This window comes from Schistocerca americana, chromosome 8 (genome assembly GCF_021461395.2).
Source record: "Schistocerca americana isolate TAMUIC-IGC-003095 chromosome 8, iqSchAmer2.1, whole genome shotgun sequence".
Classification (NCBI taxonomy): Eukaryota; Metazoa; Arthropoda; class Insecta; order Orthoptera; family Acrididae; genus Schistocerca; species Schistocerca americana.
In genome coordinates this window covers 450,434,466-450,452,640 of record NC_060126.1, presented here as the reverse complement: position 1 = coordinate 450,452,640, position 18,175 = coordinate 450,434,466, and the positions used below count along the sequence as shown (strand labels likewise).

The 18,175-nt window shown below is 39.3% G+C and overlaps 1 protein-coding gene across 1 annotated transcript in view; it reads left to right on the top strand.

The window, feature by feature from the left end:
• LOC124545916 (homeobox protein cut) overlaps nt 1-5,972 on the top strand; it is a 167,350-nt gene extending 161,378 nt beyond the window's left edge. The window contains exon 14 of the mRNA XM_047124877.1: nt 1,350-5,972. Coding sequence (XP_046980833.1) covers nt 1,350-2,990 — 1,641 coding nt within the window. The 3' untranslated portion in view covers nt 2,991-5,972. The remainder of the gene's footprint in view (nt 1-1,349) is intronic.
• The last annotated feature ends 12,203 nt before the right edge of the window (nt 5,973-18,175 follow it).

Sequence of the window (18,175 nt, the reverse complement as noted above, 5' to 3'; positions counted from 1 at the left end):
AGTGATTTTCTGTTGCTTCCTGTAACATGTGCTGTCAGTTACATACAACTTCAACTCTCAATGATCAAACAAAAATTACATTGTTCAACTTATTTTGTTAACCATATATTTATTCTGTGGGTGCTAGAGGAGCACTGTCTTGCAACTCTGTTACACCAAAGATTCAAGTATACCACATGAAAGTAACGAACTTTTGATTTTTTTGCCAGCTACAATAATATATTGAAATATGGGAGTGCCATGTATTTGACCTTAAGAGTAAAAGTTATGCAGATTGTTGTGACCCAATTTTCTGGCAACACACTCCTATGTACTGGCAAGTTTTATGACTTGTATTAGACTCCTATATACATTATTCACTTTCACAAAAGATGCAGCAGTAAATTTTAACTGATTGCAACAAAATTAACTGGACTGCAAAGAGAAAAATTTAAAAGTATTTTAAAGAAAATGATACAGAATATCTGTGGGGTAACTCTTTACCAGTTACATTTCGAAAAGAGCCCAGAATACATTATATTCATTATTATTATACCAAATCTCATGAATTCATTAATTCAGTGGCATTCAGTAACTCATAAAAAGCATAATGGTAATAATAGTACATATACTCAAAAGGCTACTTTTTGGAAAAAAATGGCTGAGAAATATTCTACTTATGAGATTTTTTCTTATTTTTAATTGGGCATCCACCTTCTAACCAAAGCATTGTTTATATGGAGACCGTGCTACATGTCAGTATTGAGGAGTCACCATGGTAAACAATGATGGCATGTGTAAAACGCCTTATGAGGCACATTACAGGTCCAGTTCCATTTTATTGTGAATATAGCCTAACAGCTGTGCAGGTAGACTACTTCATAACATGTGTCCTTGCTATTCTGCGAAAAGTCTCATTGTGAACCTGATATGTGTTATATTGCTGTTCTCTTCTTTTAATGGGTTACTGAATCTCACTAAAAAGGTATAAGTTACATTTAAAAGGGGAACAGTTGCTTTGATAGCTAAGTAAATAAAAAAGTTGCAGGCATTGAAAACACAGCAAAATGCTTGCTCCTTTGCATTGTATTGCTGATTGAAAACCATTTTTGATTCTAATGGTTTTGTTTAACAGCATGATGTATTCACATTTTGTGCTATTTGGTCATGCTGACCTCTCAATGTTGAAACTGAAATTACAGTTTGCAAAAGTCCAAAATTAGGAGCAATGCGCGCAGATTTACAGAAAGGCCTGCACTGTTCGAAGTTGTCCAGCCATGTTGCAAGGACAAAACACTTTTGCCTCTGAACTGCAAGAGGTGGCAGTGCCTCTGAGCTCTTAGTTAAAGACGTCATCGTCTTTGGCACAGATTTTCGGAGAGGCGGTGTTGGGGCTGTCTCAAGGCTCAGTGAGCGAGCTGCTCTCCAAGCCAAAGCCTTGGCACATGCTGAGCATCAAGGGTCGCGAGCCCTTCATCCGGATGCAGCTGTGGCTCAGCGACGCTCACAACATCGACCGGCTGCAGGCACTGAAAAACGAGCGCCGCGAGGCCAACAAGCGCCGCCGCAGTGCCGGGCCTCCAGGCTGCACGACTGGAGGTGGCGTCGCGGGTGGCGGAGGCAGTGGCAGTGGCGGTGGCGCGGACAACAGCAGCGACACCTCCTCCAACGACACTTCCGAGTTCTACCACAGCCCAAGCCCTGGGCCCGGACCACCATCAGCCAAGAAGCAGCGTGTCCTCTTCTCAGAGGAACAGAAGGAGGCGCTGAGGTTGGCCTTCGCTCTGGATAGCTATCCGAGCGTAGCCACCATTGAGTTCCTCGGAGCGGAGCTGGCGCTGTCCACCAGGACCATCACCAACTGGTTCCACAACCACCGAATGAGGTTGAAGCAGCAAGTTCCACATGACAGCAGCAGTGGAGGCAGTGGTGGTGTCCAGGGCCGTGAGGGCAGTGTGCCACCGGGTGCGGGAGGTGGTGGCAGTTTCGACCCCGTCCAGTTCCGGCTGTTGCTGAACCAAAGGTTGCTGGAGCTCCAGAAGGAGCGGATGGGGCTAGCACCAGTGCCGCTGCCCTACCCGCCCTACTTTGCCAACAGCAACTTGGCAGCACTTGTGGGAAGGGGCCTGCTGCCATCGCCAGGCTGTGACGTTGGGGGTGGTCCCCTGGCCGCCGCAGCTGCAGCTGCTGCTGCCGCTGCAGCTGCCGCCAAGGAGCAGTTCAGTGGGCTCGATCTCAGCATGGGCATTAAGCGTGAGCCTGACTTCGAAGAAGAGGAGGATGCAGAGAGCAACCTTGGCAGTGAAGACTCCAACCTGTCTGGTAGCAGCCTGCGGGACGTCGCTGCATCTTCCGTCACTGGGTCTTCTGCCAAAAAGGACCTCCCTCTTTCATCCTCTGTGGCAGTGTCACAGCCATCAAGGACATCGCGGCGCAAGCCAGCTGCCCCCCAGTGGGTGAACCCTGAGTGGCAGGACGCCACGGGTCATGGGGAGGACCACAAGGACAAGGGTGGTGACCAGGAAGTCATTATAAATGGAGTGTGTGTTATGCAGACCGATGATTACGGGATGAAGTTATCCAAGGATGAGGAAACTGTCCGTGTGGAGCCAACACCTGTCCTTGACAGGTATGATGAGGATGATGATGAGGACCAATGCAGTGAGGCCTCATCGATGACAGGGGCAGACCGCGGAGGCAGCGAAGTGGCAACGACGAATAGGCCTCCGTCAGCATCGGCTTCTGACACAGGGATTCCGGCACCTGCTATAGGTCAGGATGGTGATGATGGTGATGAAGAGCCCGAGCGGAGGAGCATCAAGTCAGAGCCACGTTCCCCGACTGTCGCGCCTGATGATGCTGGTCCACTGCCGGAAGCTGCAGTCGTGCGTGAAGAAGAGGCTGTGGGTGAACATTCCGTCACTGATGGGTGGCAGTCTGAAGCAGATTCTGCGGACGTGTTGCGCAGTAGGATTAAGACCGAGGAGCAGGAGGACAGGTGGGAGTACTAGGTGCAGTGTCGTGCACCTAACTCTATTTTGTGGTGGGATCTTGGACGCTCTCCGAAATGTGCGCCTCCCCCAGGATGTGCAATCATCGAAATCGGACTCTCGTCTCAATTGTGATCCTCATTATTTTTTATTTGTTATGTAATTTTCGTAGAAGTGGAAGTCTAAAAGAAAAAAAAGAATAAATAACGATGTTATCCATCTACTTAAGCATTATTAGATTTTAAATCTTCGACGATCGACCACGCGTTACTCTAAACTTTAATTTATATCTTAGACTATAAGACTGTTACTGTAATCTTAGTAGGAAACGTAACCAAAAAGTAATATATTTAAGGGTCGATTTTCTTATCGACTGCATATGTGATAATGAGCTTGCGGAACTGTCTGACGAATTGCGCAGTGCTCTACTTCCTTTAATGAGCAAACCAAAAAAAGTTTATTTTAGACTCTCAGAATATCATTTCCATGTAATGAAGTGCAAGGAGAGGAGACTCGCTCAAGCGGTCTGGGGGGTGGGGAGAAGTAAATAAATGAAACTGTCGTTGGTGATGTCAATGTTGTTACGGACATGATGAGTTTCATAGTTTTCAGAATGTTTCTGCTTTAATTGTTGCTATATCGACATTTTTTCTGTGAAAGTAAATTTAAATAATGACAGAAATATATACTTTGTACATAGCAGTAGACATAGTGAAGTCCTATCAATGATAGACATTGTTTGACTTCTATTTCGCCGGCGTTATTGTGCTTAATAAATTTACTTTTCTGACTCGAAATGTTCCAAATTTTGTTTCCAACTTGTGCCTCAGGTACTGAATGTTTGTTTTGTTTACACATGCAGAATATTATGTAACTGTTTATGCTTTAAATCAATTTTAAAAACTTTAACTTTTTATATATATTATAAATAGTTGCATGTTCATTGTCGTTGCTATATAGGAATGAAACTCAAGTTTTTGGCATTTTCATTATTCCTAGTGATTAAATCATAAAGAAAAATCAGTACCTTTAAACAGTCATTGCTATCCGTAAAGAAAGCATGCAGACCGAGAATGTACTTAGGAAACAATTCAGTCTCATTTCCAGAACTTTTCTTTGAGTCATCAAAACACCTGCAAGTCCTTCTGAGAAAAATTAAATCTAGTCTCAATTTCATCACCATTGCATACATTGGTAACATGTAAATCACTTGGCGGTCTAAATAACTAGTTCTCCTTCAGGCATGAAGCCTGATAGCATAATAGGGACAATTTTGTAGTGTGCTTTGTGATGTTTCGATATTTTAATGAAAGGTTAAAGATCTCATACACCAAATACTTCCTCACAGTTTTCATAATGTTTTTGTTAGGTTTTTACTTTATTTTTATAATGTTAATATATACCCATTTCTGATTTTTTCTCACAAGGATCAATAAATTATTTGCAGACAAGTAGATCTTATTGTCTATTAAGCCAACCTTGATTTTATGTGAAATAGCATACAACAGGAACCATCCTAATACTGCAGTTTTGTTTATTTTACATTTGGTTTTACACTAATTGCTTGACATTGATACAAATATCACTTGCTCCACTTTTAATTATTCTTGCAGTTTACATAAACACAAAAACATGTGTAATTCTTCATATGTAGCTTACAAATTTGAGTAATGAAAGCCAAAAATCTCCACAGCTACATTACGTTTGTCAGTATTTCGTCTTCCGTTAACTAATAATCACCGCACCAATTGGCACACTAATTACAAAATATTGATTTTTCACTACATAAGACAGAGTAAACATCAGGGACTTGAACAAACTCACAAATGTGAAAGAAGTCTTTCTAGACAACATTGACTACATGTGTTCTATGTAACACAAATGTACTTTTGTAAAGCATTAGTTGAGCCATACTATTAGTGTCAGAAAAAATTTATAACAACTTTCTTTCTGTTGTTCAGGACCCTGGTATTAAATATCCTGGTACTATGTACTATTCATGTTTATGTAATATTTAAATAAGTTTAAATGATGTGTTATAGAGTTCTAACATTCTATGGGAGAAAAGCCTCCAGTTTTTAAGTATACAAATGTATAAATGTAACAAAACTTATTGCTGCATAATAAACTCCTGTATCTTACCCAGAATGCATTACAACATGAATTTTATAAGTTTCTCATGGCAGTGTTGATTTTAATCACTTTATGTCACGGTGTACTGAATTCTGATTCGTAGCATGCACATACTAGGGAAAATCATAAGCATACAGCTCTAAAGTATAAATGAAAGATGTAAATTACTTTGCTAGAACTGTGTGTACAGTTAATCAGTGTCATTGGGTATGAATGTGAATATAATTGTTCCAGTTATTATTATAATTTTTTATTGTCTGGCAAATCTAGCAAATGATGTACCACACTATCTTCCACATGTCTCATATAATGACGTTAATACCTTAGCAGCTATGAAACGCTGTAGATCTGTATTTCTTGGAAAAAAATAACGTAATAATAAAATCAGGGCATTGGTGGTGTTTCTCAGAAGATGAGTTCCACTACATTTAAATATTCTGTTATTGTCTCTCCCAATCCTAGTTCACCATAAGCACAGAACTGGAGAGCAAACAGTGGTTTATTTTTTTGTCAAGGAATGAGAGTTAACAAATCATGAAAATAATTTATTAAAAAGACTGGATTTAGTGTTGTGTGGTGGTAATTTGAAGAGTACTGAAACAGTACATCAAGATATAGTGTATGCCTACACAAACAAGAAAATTATTAGAAATAAATTTCCAGTGACACTATCAAAGTTACCTTTTTAGTGCTAAGGATTTTATGTAGGTTGCACACATACAGTGAAAACACATGTTAAAAAGTGCCCAAAATATAAATATCAGTTTCATTTAATTATCATTATAGCTTGCCATTATATTGTACATATTTATATTCATATCATTGTGTCCTTTTAACATTTCTAATATTAAAAATTTCTCTGTATTTAAATCTGCATTTTGTGTCCAGTATTTCACTGTTAAAACCCTTTTCCCTTTTCATATTAGGCCTCTAATATTGACTCCGCATTTTATTTCAGCCAGCATTAAATACAGCAACCAATGTGTCAAGTTGAAGTAATAAAGATGTGACAATTTCAAATAAACATGTTTGTGAGCATGTTTGATCTCTCTCTCTCTCTCTCTCTCTCTCTCTTTCTCTCTCTACCTCACTCTCTCTCTCTCTCTCTTTCTCTCTCTACCTCACTCTCTCTCTCACACACACACACACACACACACACACACACACACACACACACAAGCAATTTCTGAATATTATGTAGACACTAACACTGACAATCGGACTTTTCGAAGGTTCTGAATCCAGGTCTGTGCAATAGATTATTCAGTAAGTACATTTAGGGCAGATATGAAACTGAATCAATCAGTTTTTGTGGGTTAGGACCCTACATGTCATTCCATATAAAGAATTATCAAGTGCTGAAAGAGATTTTGATGTCAGTTAGGATAGTGTAACATGACTTGTTAGATGCTACCAGTAATTGTTGTTTGAAAGTAATGAAGTAATTTGTTCAATGGTGGTCAAGTTTTGTTTAGAACTGTCCTGGTTTTCTAAAATGTTGTATCTCTTGAAGTGAATGGCATCAAAATCTATACTGAAGAAATATAAAGAAAAATGAATAAACAGACAAAGTGTTCTAATCAGTTGGTAAAATCGTGACAACTGGTTCTTTGCTGCAGAAGTTAGTTGTGAGGAGCCACTTGTATGGCTCACAAGGAGTATTGCATCTCCATTGTGATTCTTATCACGTGCAATAGGCTGAATAAGTAGGAAAAAATCAAACATTTGCAATGGTCTATTTGTCAGCCAATAGTACTGGCTCAAGAGCTGCTGAACAAATTGAAATCAGAGAATAAAAGGAATTATAACAACAGCTTACTACATACTAGGTACATTAATATCTATGAAATTACTGTAGGTAGATTAGATCATGAAATTTTAAACACAACTGTACACTATTTGATAACAGGATATGGCTGAATATACATCCCGTAATTAGATTAGATCATATGTACAGCATTCACAAGAGCCAACTTTTAAGTTTTGTTATCTCAAACTGACTGGTTTCGGGCATTGTTGCCCATCTTCTGATAATTGCTTGTAGATCTGAAAGAGGTCAGTGCTGCCTGAAATGGATAAGCTTGAGATTATAAAGACAGCAATCAACATACAGATAGTAAGTGAATTTTTTAGAAATAAGGATTGTGAATAATGCCCTAGTGACAAGTATGTCCAGTGATAAAAAAGAAACAAGCAAACATATTGTTGGAATGTTTCATAAAAGATCCACTTTTGCTGGTTTGCTTTATCTTGGAATACCCAAACATGTGATTGCTGCTTAGTTTTTCACTTGTTCAAGTACATCCAAGCTTTGTTTCCTGTTACAATGTTCCTTGGTGCAGTTTCTTGAGCATTTCCTAACACTATATGGCACAACCCTGTTTATGAGCTCTGGTCAAATCGGCAGAGTCAGTCAGAAAAAGATCTTTTTTCAGCTAAATGTTCATGAAAATTCAAATATACTGCAGTCTTTGATAAGCATAAAGATGCCTTAATCTCATGGTAAGTAACATGCTGCTCTTCTACAATCATGTTGTGCACAGCATTGATGTATTTTGTAACAACTGATTTTCACTGATCTTCATGAAATTCTTCAGTGATGGAACCACCAGGAAGAATTTTGCAAACTAATTGTAGAGAGTCTTTACTGTTGGAGACTGATTCCAAAAAATAGAATGAAGTGATTAGAGGCATTGCTGTTGAGTTAGTCTTTTACAAACAGCATAAAGAAATATAATACAACAAAAACTCACATGTGAAATTTCCATTTGTTGACAGCCCTGTTTCTTCAAACAGTCACAGAAAACAAACAACTTGGTCATATTCTGAGCTCCCATCTAGTGACTGGCTGCCAAAACTTAATAGGTGAAGTGAATACCCTGTTTGTGAATGGAACAGAAATGACACAAAAAAACCTGCATCCTTCATCATGTCCATAAGATGGCTTGTGACTGTCGCAGAGTTAAATGTGGATAATATATTAGTCGGGGTACACTTCTTAGTTCTGTCATGTAATTTAAGAGATTTGTAATGGTTGCAGTTTGTGCACTGCGTGCAGCATCTAATTTGGTGAGTCTGATTGCTGCATAATTAAGAAATGTTATCACTCCAAAACAAATAGCAAAATAATTTTCTATGTTTTTCGTAAATTTTACGAGCAAATACTAGGGCAACAGCTTGTAAGTTTGCTGATGATCACGCTACACAAGCCCAAAATATGAGAAAGCACTAACTGACTACTGACAAATAAAAGTCATTGTACATTGAAATAAGAGCTTTAGTTCCATTAACTGATACATCACACACATTCAGTCACTGAGTACATTGTCAATTTAGAAGGCAAAAAATTCTCGAGTGGTATTTATTTTAATGGCTGTGGTTTGTCACTACTTCCTTGCTACAATTTTTTTTGACAGCTCCATTTACTCCCTCATTCAAATGGAAACACTGCATGTGAAACATGCATGCCACAGTTAGTGTATAGCTGCACGTGGTTCATTATATTTATAACAAATATGGAGGAAAACAAACAACAAACAGTGACATGCTTAAAAATCTGCGCAAAGCTTTTAAATGAAATACGGATGCCAAACAGTGATATTAAGTATACACTTGACCAAGGTCTTAACGGCCAAAAGCTATAACTGTGTCTTTTTGTTATGCCTATCTGCTTCTCATCACCTCCGCTATATGCTAAGTAGCAATTTTCCTTCTCATAATATTGTTACAGTCCACCCTGGATTTTCCATCGTTTGAAATATTTTCAAAAATTGCTTATAGAGATGTGAATTAACAACAGTTTATTCTGTATACAGTATTTTTGGGCGTGGTCCTCAGATACACACCACTTGAAATAGGTTCAACACTTGGACAAACTAATCAAGAACTATGGCTCAGATTTAGAAGTATAGTTGATGATGCATTGAGTTTATATGTACATAGTATAATAGTTCATGATGGAAGGTACCCTCCTTCATATACAGTCACTGTAAAGAAACTTCTAAAGAAACAGAGATTATTGCAGAATACGTGTAAAACAAAGAGTTAAAGATGGGAAGATGCTGAACGAAATGTGTTTGGTTGTCAAGATGGCAATGTGTGAAGTCATCCGTGACTACAGTAAGAGAATATTATCTAAGGATATCTCACAGAACTCAAAGAAAATCTGGTCATATGTAATAGTTGGTCATATCAAAGTTAGTATCCGGACACTTGTGAATGAAACAAGGACTGAAGTTGAAAGTAGGAAAGCAAAACCAGACATCCAAACTCTGTTTTCAAATTTTCCTTTGCAAATGAAAATTGAGGAGTATTGGCTTGGTTTAATTCTCACACTACTGCAAAATATTAGTGTCAGTGGTGTTGAGAAACAGCTGAAACTGCTAAAACTGAACAAAACTCCAGGGCCTGGTGGAATCCCTGTGAGATTCTACACAAAATTTGCAGCTGATTTACCCTTCTTTTAACTATATACTGTAGACCCTTCGAAAAAAAAAAGAAAAACCATGCCTAGAACAGTCAGAAGAAAGGGTGGCAGAAGTGATCCTCAAATTTTCCATCCAATTTTCTTGACATCAAATTGTAGAATCTTAGAACATATTCTGAGCACAAAAGTAACGAGATATTTTGGACAAAATGATTTCCTCCATGCTAAGCAGCATGGATTCCAAAAATGTCTGTCATGTGAAAACCAACTCACACTGTTCTCATGTGATATTCTGAGCGCTTTGGATCAAGGCCTTCAGATAGATGCACCATTTCGTGATTTCTGAAAAGCATTTGACTCAGTAGAACATCTACACTCATTATCAAAACTAGGATTGCATGGAGTATCAAGCAGCTCAATACCACATTTACACTTGTCATCTAAAGTAGAATCATATGCGTAGGGAGAACATAACATGCTATCATGGATGGAGAGTCCTTGGCAGAGGTAGAAGTAAGTTCGGATGTGGTCCAGTGATTTGTGTTGGAACCTACACTGTTCATGTTATGTATTAGTGACTTTGCAGACCATATTAATATTAATCTCAAGCTTTTTGCAGATGATGCAGTTATCTCTAATGATGTACTGACTGTGAAAAGATGAGATTTCAAAGTGCTGCAAAGACCAGGAACTTGCTTTAATTATTGAAAAATATAAAATTGTGCCCTCCACAAAAAAACTTAGTACTCTGTAACTACAAGTCACAGTTGGAATAAATCAACTCTTACAAACATCTGGGTGTAAAACTTTGTAGTGGTACGAGGGCTATCCACAAAGTACATTACGTTTTGGAATTAAAAATAAATAAAGTATTCGAAATTTTATTATATACAGATGAAAGCCACACTTAAATACTACTTTTCTACATAGTTGCCATTTAAATTAAGGCACTTATTGTAGCGATGGACGAGCTTGGAAATTCCTTCGTCGTAAAATTCGGCCTTCAACCACGTGGTTAATCAGTAACCCGGTAGAAATACGATTTTTGTGGATTTCTTGGAAAGAGGCACTACAATAAACTCTCAAAGGTATTGCCAAACTCTGCACAACCTCAGAATAGCAATACAAAACAAGTGCAGGGGAAAGTTGGGCTCAAAGACAACGCCCGGGCCCACACGGCAAATGCCACTCGTGAAGTTCTCGAATCTTTTAAGTGGGAGTTGTTTCCTCATCTGCCGTACAGTCCTGACCTGGTACCGAGCAACTTCCACTTATTCCCAGCAATGAAGAAGTGGTTGGCTATGCAGCGTTTTGATGACGACGCACAGCTTCAAGAAGAGGTAACCACGTGGTTGAAGGCACAGGCGGCCGAATTTTACGACGAAGGAATTTCCAAGCTCGTCCATCGGTACGATAAGTGCCTTAATTTAAATGGCAACTATGTAGGAAAGTAGTATTGAAGTGTGGCTTTCATCTGTATATAATAAAAAAAATTTCCAATACTTTATTTATTTTTAATTCGAAAACGTAATGTACTTTGTGGATAGCCCTCGTATTAAGTGGAACACTCACATAGGTTCAGGTGGCAGACTTCAATTTCTAGTAGAATACTATGGAAATGCAATCAGCCTACAAAAGAGATCACTTAATGATCATTTGTGCGACATATTCTGGAGTATAGCTCTCATGCATGAGACCTGTACCCAATAGGATCAAAAGAGGACATTGATAGTATACAAAGAAGGGCAGCACTAATGGTCACAGATATGTTTGACCCACAGGACAGTGCCACAAGACACTTGAAGATAGATGCAAGTGTCCTGAGAAAGCCTACTTACCTAAGTTTCAAGAACCAGCTTTAAATGATGACTCTAATGAATACACTATAACACCCCATATCTTGCACCCATAAGGGTCATGTGGATTAGTTTAGATTACTTACAGCATTCACAGAGGTATTTAAATAGTAATTCTTCCTGCACTCTGTAAGGGGATGGAATAGGAAGGAGCCAAAAAACAGGTACAGTGGAAATTTCTCTCTGCCATCCACTTCACTGGGGTTGTAGATGTAAATGTAGATGCTCACTTGTGTGTTATTCTCTTAGAAGCACCTCTGACGATGTTCATGTAGTGACAAGAGTGGTGACTTATTTTTCATTTTTTCACTCTCTTTTGCTAAATCAAATTATCTTTTGGGGCAGTGCACCTAAAGTTAACAAAGTATTTCTTTGGCAGAAGTAATAAGTGAGATAATTGTCATACTGTAACCACATCAAGTCTAAACTGGAAAGCAGGGCAGTCAGTGAAGTATAGCTTGTAGCATTGAAAGCAAGTTTATTACTGATGCCAATGTACAGAGTCTGAACAGAAGTGAATTCCTGGCTGGAGAGTGCAGCTATTTATATGAGCACTGAATGTGCCAGAGTGCTAGTGTTTATACAAGAATTGGATATTCCAGAATATACACACATTACAATCATAAGATATTTTCAGAAATTCCCATAACTGATCAATACTAAATAACAAATAATTGCTGATGGTTCAGTTTGAACTGCTGACCAACAGCACGCTAGCCAGTGACACTCACTACGCCACACTGCATGTGCCACAGACCACAGCTTGTGACATTGCTCCTTCTCCTGGAGAAACAGAAAGCCACTGTTTCAGGAGTTCTCACCAGAGCTGACTACAGCACTTTGAATCAAGATCTTGTCAATGGTCCTCATATGACAGCAATTGTGAATCCTTGCATTATGGCCATGTTGTTACATCTTCTTCCCTATGATAAGCATCAAAGGCAGCCTCTCATGTTGAAGTTTCGTGATTTCAAAGCAAGTCTCCAGTTTTCTTGAACTTCTCATCATCAATTTGTCCCTCAGGACTGTAGTAGGGCTTCCTATGGACGATAGGGACAATATCTCTGCACTTTCATGTTCTTGATGAAGGGCCATAATTCTCAACTTCATATGTGATTTCCTACAAGCAATAAAGGATACCATATGGCCCAAAGTACCACTTCAGTAAATTCTATGATGCTCCCACCTTCCACACAGGCATTAAAGCCCATGACAGGTCTCCCAGGCTGTATTACACTGGCTGGTGTTTGGAAATGCAGTTATCTCAGTCTTTCTCCTGGACATCCACAGTCCATATGTGAGCCAGTTGCTTCTTTGGTCCTGGTGATGAGATTTTTTCACATAGTCGTCCTGAATATCATCAAGTTGAAATGGGAACAGTGTATCCATTGTCGTTTTGGCCTCATAACCATGGAGTGTGAAGCTTGTAGTTCTTTGCTTTGCCGTGTTGTATGAAAATGACACATGGGCAGCACTGTATCCCAATCTCTCTGTTCACTATCAATGTTCATTGAGAGCATATTTACCAGTGTCTTACTAAAGCATTTTGTGAGTCCATTCAGCAGTGGGTGATTTTGCAGTGTGAAGCATCAGCACCCATTTTGCCAGTCTGCCCAGGGATCCTTCAGGCTAGTCGACCAGCACATGAAATGGTGGCCTGTTACAGTACTGAATAGTTGCCAAATAAATACCTATGGAACTTTTTGATGGCCTATACAACTATAGGACACTCTTTCTACTAATTAGAGTAGTTAATTTCAGGCTTGGAGAGTACTCTGGAAGCACAAGCTATCACCTGAATTTGCACTAGAACTGCATCTATTCCATATCCACTAGTGTTGATGTGAAGTGTTGTCTCAGTATTCTCATCCTACTCCCGTCCTACAATGCTAGGACTGGAGAAGATGATGATAACTTCTTAAGGACAAGGAAAGCTCTTTCATGCATCTTGTTCCAGGAATTTCCCTTCAGTATTTCTTGTAAGGGATGTGTCTTAATACAGAAGTCCTTCAGAAACTGCTGATAGTATGGGCCCATTTTAAGAAAACTTCTTACATCATGATTGTACCAAGGAGTTGGAATATATGTGACTGTTCTTATTTTCTCTGTATCAGGATAGACTCAACTGCCAATCACTTGGTGTCCCAACATTTCTATTTCTTGGGTGGCAAAGAGGCACTTTTTCGGATTCATGCTAAGCTTCTGGTGAAGCAAGCTGGGATCTCTTTACTTCCTCTCTTGTTTTGCCATCTGCCTCCTTAAATTCATTTTTTCATTTTTGACTAATTACCATTAACGTACATGAGTATAATCTGCATTTTCATAAAAGAGAAAAGTTGGCCCACAGTCTTAAGAAATATAGTACCAGATCTAATTTTGTGCTTAGTTTTGTGTATGTACTCAATTTCCTAATTTATTTTGACTATTCCTAGTTAATATCTTTTGTTATAGGGTGAAATCAGTAATAGTTTTGTAACTTAAATTCTATTGCTGACTTATAAACAAATATAAATTCTGTACTAATTACAAACATTCTGAAGAACCACCACTATGATCCTTTAAGTATTTACTTGTCTCTATTTGAAAATATATTAGCAAAACCAGCCCTTAATTAATTCCAAAATAATTACCAGGTTTGTCAAAAGCATTGTTTGTGTTACTATATCTGTTAATTTCATTATTTAAACAAATAAGTCGGCCTAATCTTTGCGGTAGAAGAAACTGTTAGAAAGAAGACATTTTTCAGTGTATTCAGTTAATTGAATGAGTTACGTTTTAATTGTAATTTCTGTAAATTAAACATCAAACATTGTGGAGTTTCAGTACCTATTATTGTGAGGATATATAAAGGCCCGATTTTTGGTCCTTAGACAATCAGTCCACAGCCAAGTTTCAGACGAGAAACCTCTATTGGTTAGATCAACAACAATCCATCAACTTAACCATGAAATAAGTGTAACACAAATAATGAGTGTCTGTTCAATAGTGTCACACATACCTTATTATTCTGCAGGAACTGTGTGGTTAGGTTTTACTGCTCATAGATGTTCAACAGTAAACTATTCTAGCACTATGCTGATGTTTGTTAGGCGAGTGATGGAGCCCCTTAAGGATATGGCAGCTAACGACAGGAAGAAAGCCAATGGGCACTCTATGTGTATACCGTGGGGAGTCATCCAAGATGTGGATAGGGTCCTTCTGGATGCCATGAACGGTACAGGGTGCAGCCATCTGAGGTAGTGGCTCATGTCGGCACTAATGACATGTGTCGCTACGGATCGGAAGAGATTCTCTCTGGTTTCCAGTGGCTTTCTGAGTTGATGAAGACTGCCAGTCTTGCTAGCGAGATGAAGGCAGAGCTCACCATCTGCAGCATCGTTGACAGGCCTGATTGCGAACCTTTGGTGCAGGGCCGAGTGGAGGGTCTGAATCAGAGGCTCAGACGGTTCTGTGACCATGTAGGCTGCAGAGTCCTCGACTTGTGCCGTAGGGTGGTGGGGTTTCAGGTTCCGCTAAAATGTTTAGGTGTCCACTACACACAGGAGGCAGCTACATGGGTAGCAGGGGCTGTGTGGCTTGGACTGGGTGGTTTTTTAGGTTAAACTGTATCGGGAAAGATCAAAAAGGGCTTAGGGCAAAGAAACAACGAGAATTGACCAAGCAACAGTCGGTATTGGTGTCATAAATTGTCGTAGCTGTGTTGGAAAAGTACCAGAGCTTCAAGTGCTGATAGAAAGCACTGAAGCTGAAATCATTATAGGTACAGAAAGCTGGCTAAAGCCGGAGGTAAATTCTGCCAAAATTTTTAAAGAGGCGCAAACTGTGTTCAGAAAGTATAGGTTAAATAAAGTAGGTGGTGGTGTGTTTGTACCTGTTGGTAGTAGTTTATCTTGTAGTGAAGTTGAAAGAGATAGTTCCTGTGAATTACTATGGGTAGAGGTTATACTCAACAGCCATACCAAAATAATAATTGGCTCCTTCTACCGACCCCCTGACACAGATGATATAATAGCTGAACGGTTCAAAGAAAACTTGAATCTCATTACAAATAAGTACCCCACTCATACAGTTATAATTGGTGGAGACTTCACTCTACCCTCAATTTGTTGGCGATTGTACTAAATCTTTCTCTGAGAACTACTTTGAACAATTTGTTCATGAGCCCACATGAATTGTAAATGGTTGTGTAAACACACTTGACCTCTTAGCCACAAATAATCCTGATCTAATGGAGGGTGTCATGATGGATACAGGGATTAGTGAACCCAAGGTCATTGTAGTGAGGCTCAAAAACATATCAACTAAAACTGTTATAAATAAATGCAAAATATATCTATTTAAAACAGCAGATAAATATTTGCTTGATGGCTTTCTAACAGAGAGTCTCCACTCCTTCCTAGATAATTATGTAAGTGTAGACCAGATATGGCACAAATTCAAAGATAAAGTATCAACAGCAATAGATAGATTCATACAGCATAAGTTAATAAGAGACGGGACTGATCCACCATGGTACACAAAACACATGAGAACACTGTTGCAGAAGCAACGAAAAAAGCATGCCAAATTCAGAAGAATGCAAAATCCCCAAGACAGGCTAAGTTTCACGAAAGCTCGAAATTTAGTGTGGATGTCACTGCAAGATGCTTTTAATAGTTTCTACAATGAAACATTGTCTCAAAATATGGTAGAAAACCCAAAGAGATTCTGGTCATATGTAAAGTACACCAGTACTAAGAACAGTCAATACTGTCACTGCACAATAACGATGGAAATGTTACCGCTGATGGTGCCACTAAAGCAGAGTTACTAAATACAATTTTCTGTAATTGCTTCACGAAAGAAGACGAAGTAAATATTCCAGAATTCGAAACCAGAACAGCTGTTAGGATGAGCGACATAAAAGTAGATATCTTAGGTGTTGCGAAACAACTCAAGTCACTTAAGAAAGGCAAGTCTTCTGGTCCAGATGGTATACCAATCAGGTTCCTTTCAGAGTGTGCAGACACAACAGTGCCTTTCTTAGCAATCATATACATCCACTCACTTGATGAAAGGTCTGTTCCTAAAGACGTGAAAGTAGCACAGGTCACACCAATATTCAAGAAAGGAAATAGTAGTAACCAACAGACCAATATCGCTGACCACAATTTGCAGTAGGAATTTGAAGCATATACTGTACTCAAACATTATGAATCACCTTGAAGAAAATGACTTTTTGACACATAACCAACATGGATTCAGGAAACATCGTTCTTGTGCAACACAGCTAGCTCTTTATTCCCACAAAGTAATGAGTGCTATCGACAAGGGATCTCAGATTGATTCCATATTCCTAGATTTCCAGAAGGCTTTTGATACAGTTCCTTACAAGTGACTATTAATCAAACTGCATGCATATGGAGTCTCGTCTCAGTTGTGTTGCTGGATTCGTGTTTCCTCTCAGAGAGGTCACAGTTTGTAGTGTTAGACAGTAAATCATGAGTAGAACAGAAGTGATATCTGGCATTCTGCAAGGTAGTGTCATAGGCCCTCTGCTGTTCCTTATTTACATAAATGATCTAGGTGATAATCTGAGCAGCCCCCTTAGATTGTTTGTGGATGACGCTGTAATTTACTGTCTAGTGAAATCATCTGATGATCAATTCCAGTTACAAAATTATCTAGAGAGAATTTCTGTATGGTGCGAAAAGTGGCAATTGGCACTAAACAAAGAAAATTGCAAGGTCATCCAAATGGGTACTAAAAGAAATCCAATAAATTTTGGGTATACGATAAATCGCACAAATCTAAGGGCTGTCAATTCGACTAAATACCTAGGAATTACAATTACGAGCAACTTAAATTGGAAAGACCACATAGATAATATTGTGGGGAAGACGAAACAAAGACTGCGCTTTTTTGGCAGAACACTTAGAAGATGAGACAAACCCAATAAAGAGACAGCCTACATTACACTTTTCCTTCCTCTGCCGGAATACTGCTAAGCGGTGTTGGTCCTTACCAGATAGGATTGATAGAGGACATCGAAAAAGTGCAAAGACGGGCAGCTTGTTTTGTATTATTGCGCAATAGCGGCGAGAGTGTCACTGATATGATAAGCAAGCTGGGGTGGCAGTCACTGAAACAAAGGTGGTTTTCTTTGCGGCGAGATCTATTTACAAAATTTCAATCGCCAACTTTCCCTTCCAAATAAGAGCTCAAACAGAAAGATTTACGTGTTCCTTTTTCCCACGCACCATTCAAGAATGGAATGATAGAGAAGTAGTATGAAAATGGTTCGATGAATCCTCTGCCTGGCACTTAAGTGTGAATTGCAGAGTAACCATGTAGATGTAGATGTAGATGTTTGCCTGCAAACTACACTCCTGGAAATTGAAATAAGAACACCGTGAATTCATTGTCCCAGGAAGGGGAAACTTTATTGACACATTCCTGGGGTCAGATACATCACATGATCACACTGACAGAACCACAGGCACATAGACACAGGCAACAGAGCATGCACAATGTCGGCACTAGTACAGTGTATATCCACCTTTCGCAGCAATGCAGGCTGCTATTCTCCCATGGAGACGATCGTAGAGATGCTGGATGTAGTCCTGTGGAATGGCTTGCCATGCCATTTCCACCTGGCGCCTCAGTTGGACCAGCGTTCGTGCTGGACGTGCAGACCGCGTGAGACGACGCTTCATCCAGTCCCAAACATGCTCAATGGGGGACAGATCCGGAGAACTTGCTGGCCAGGGTAGTTGACTTACACCTTCTAGAGCACGTTGGGTGGCACGGGA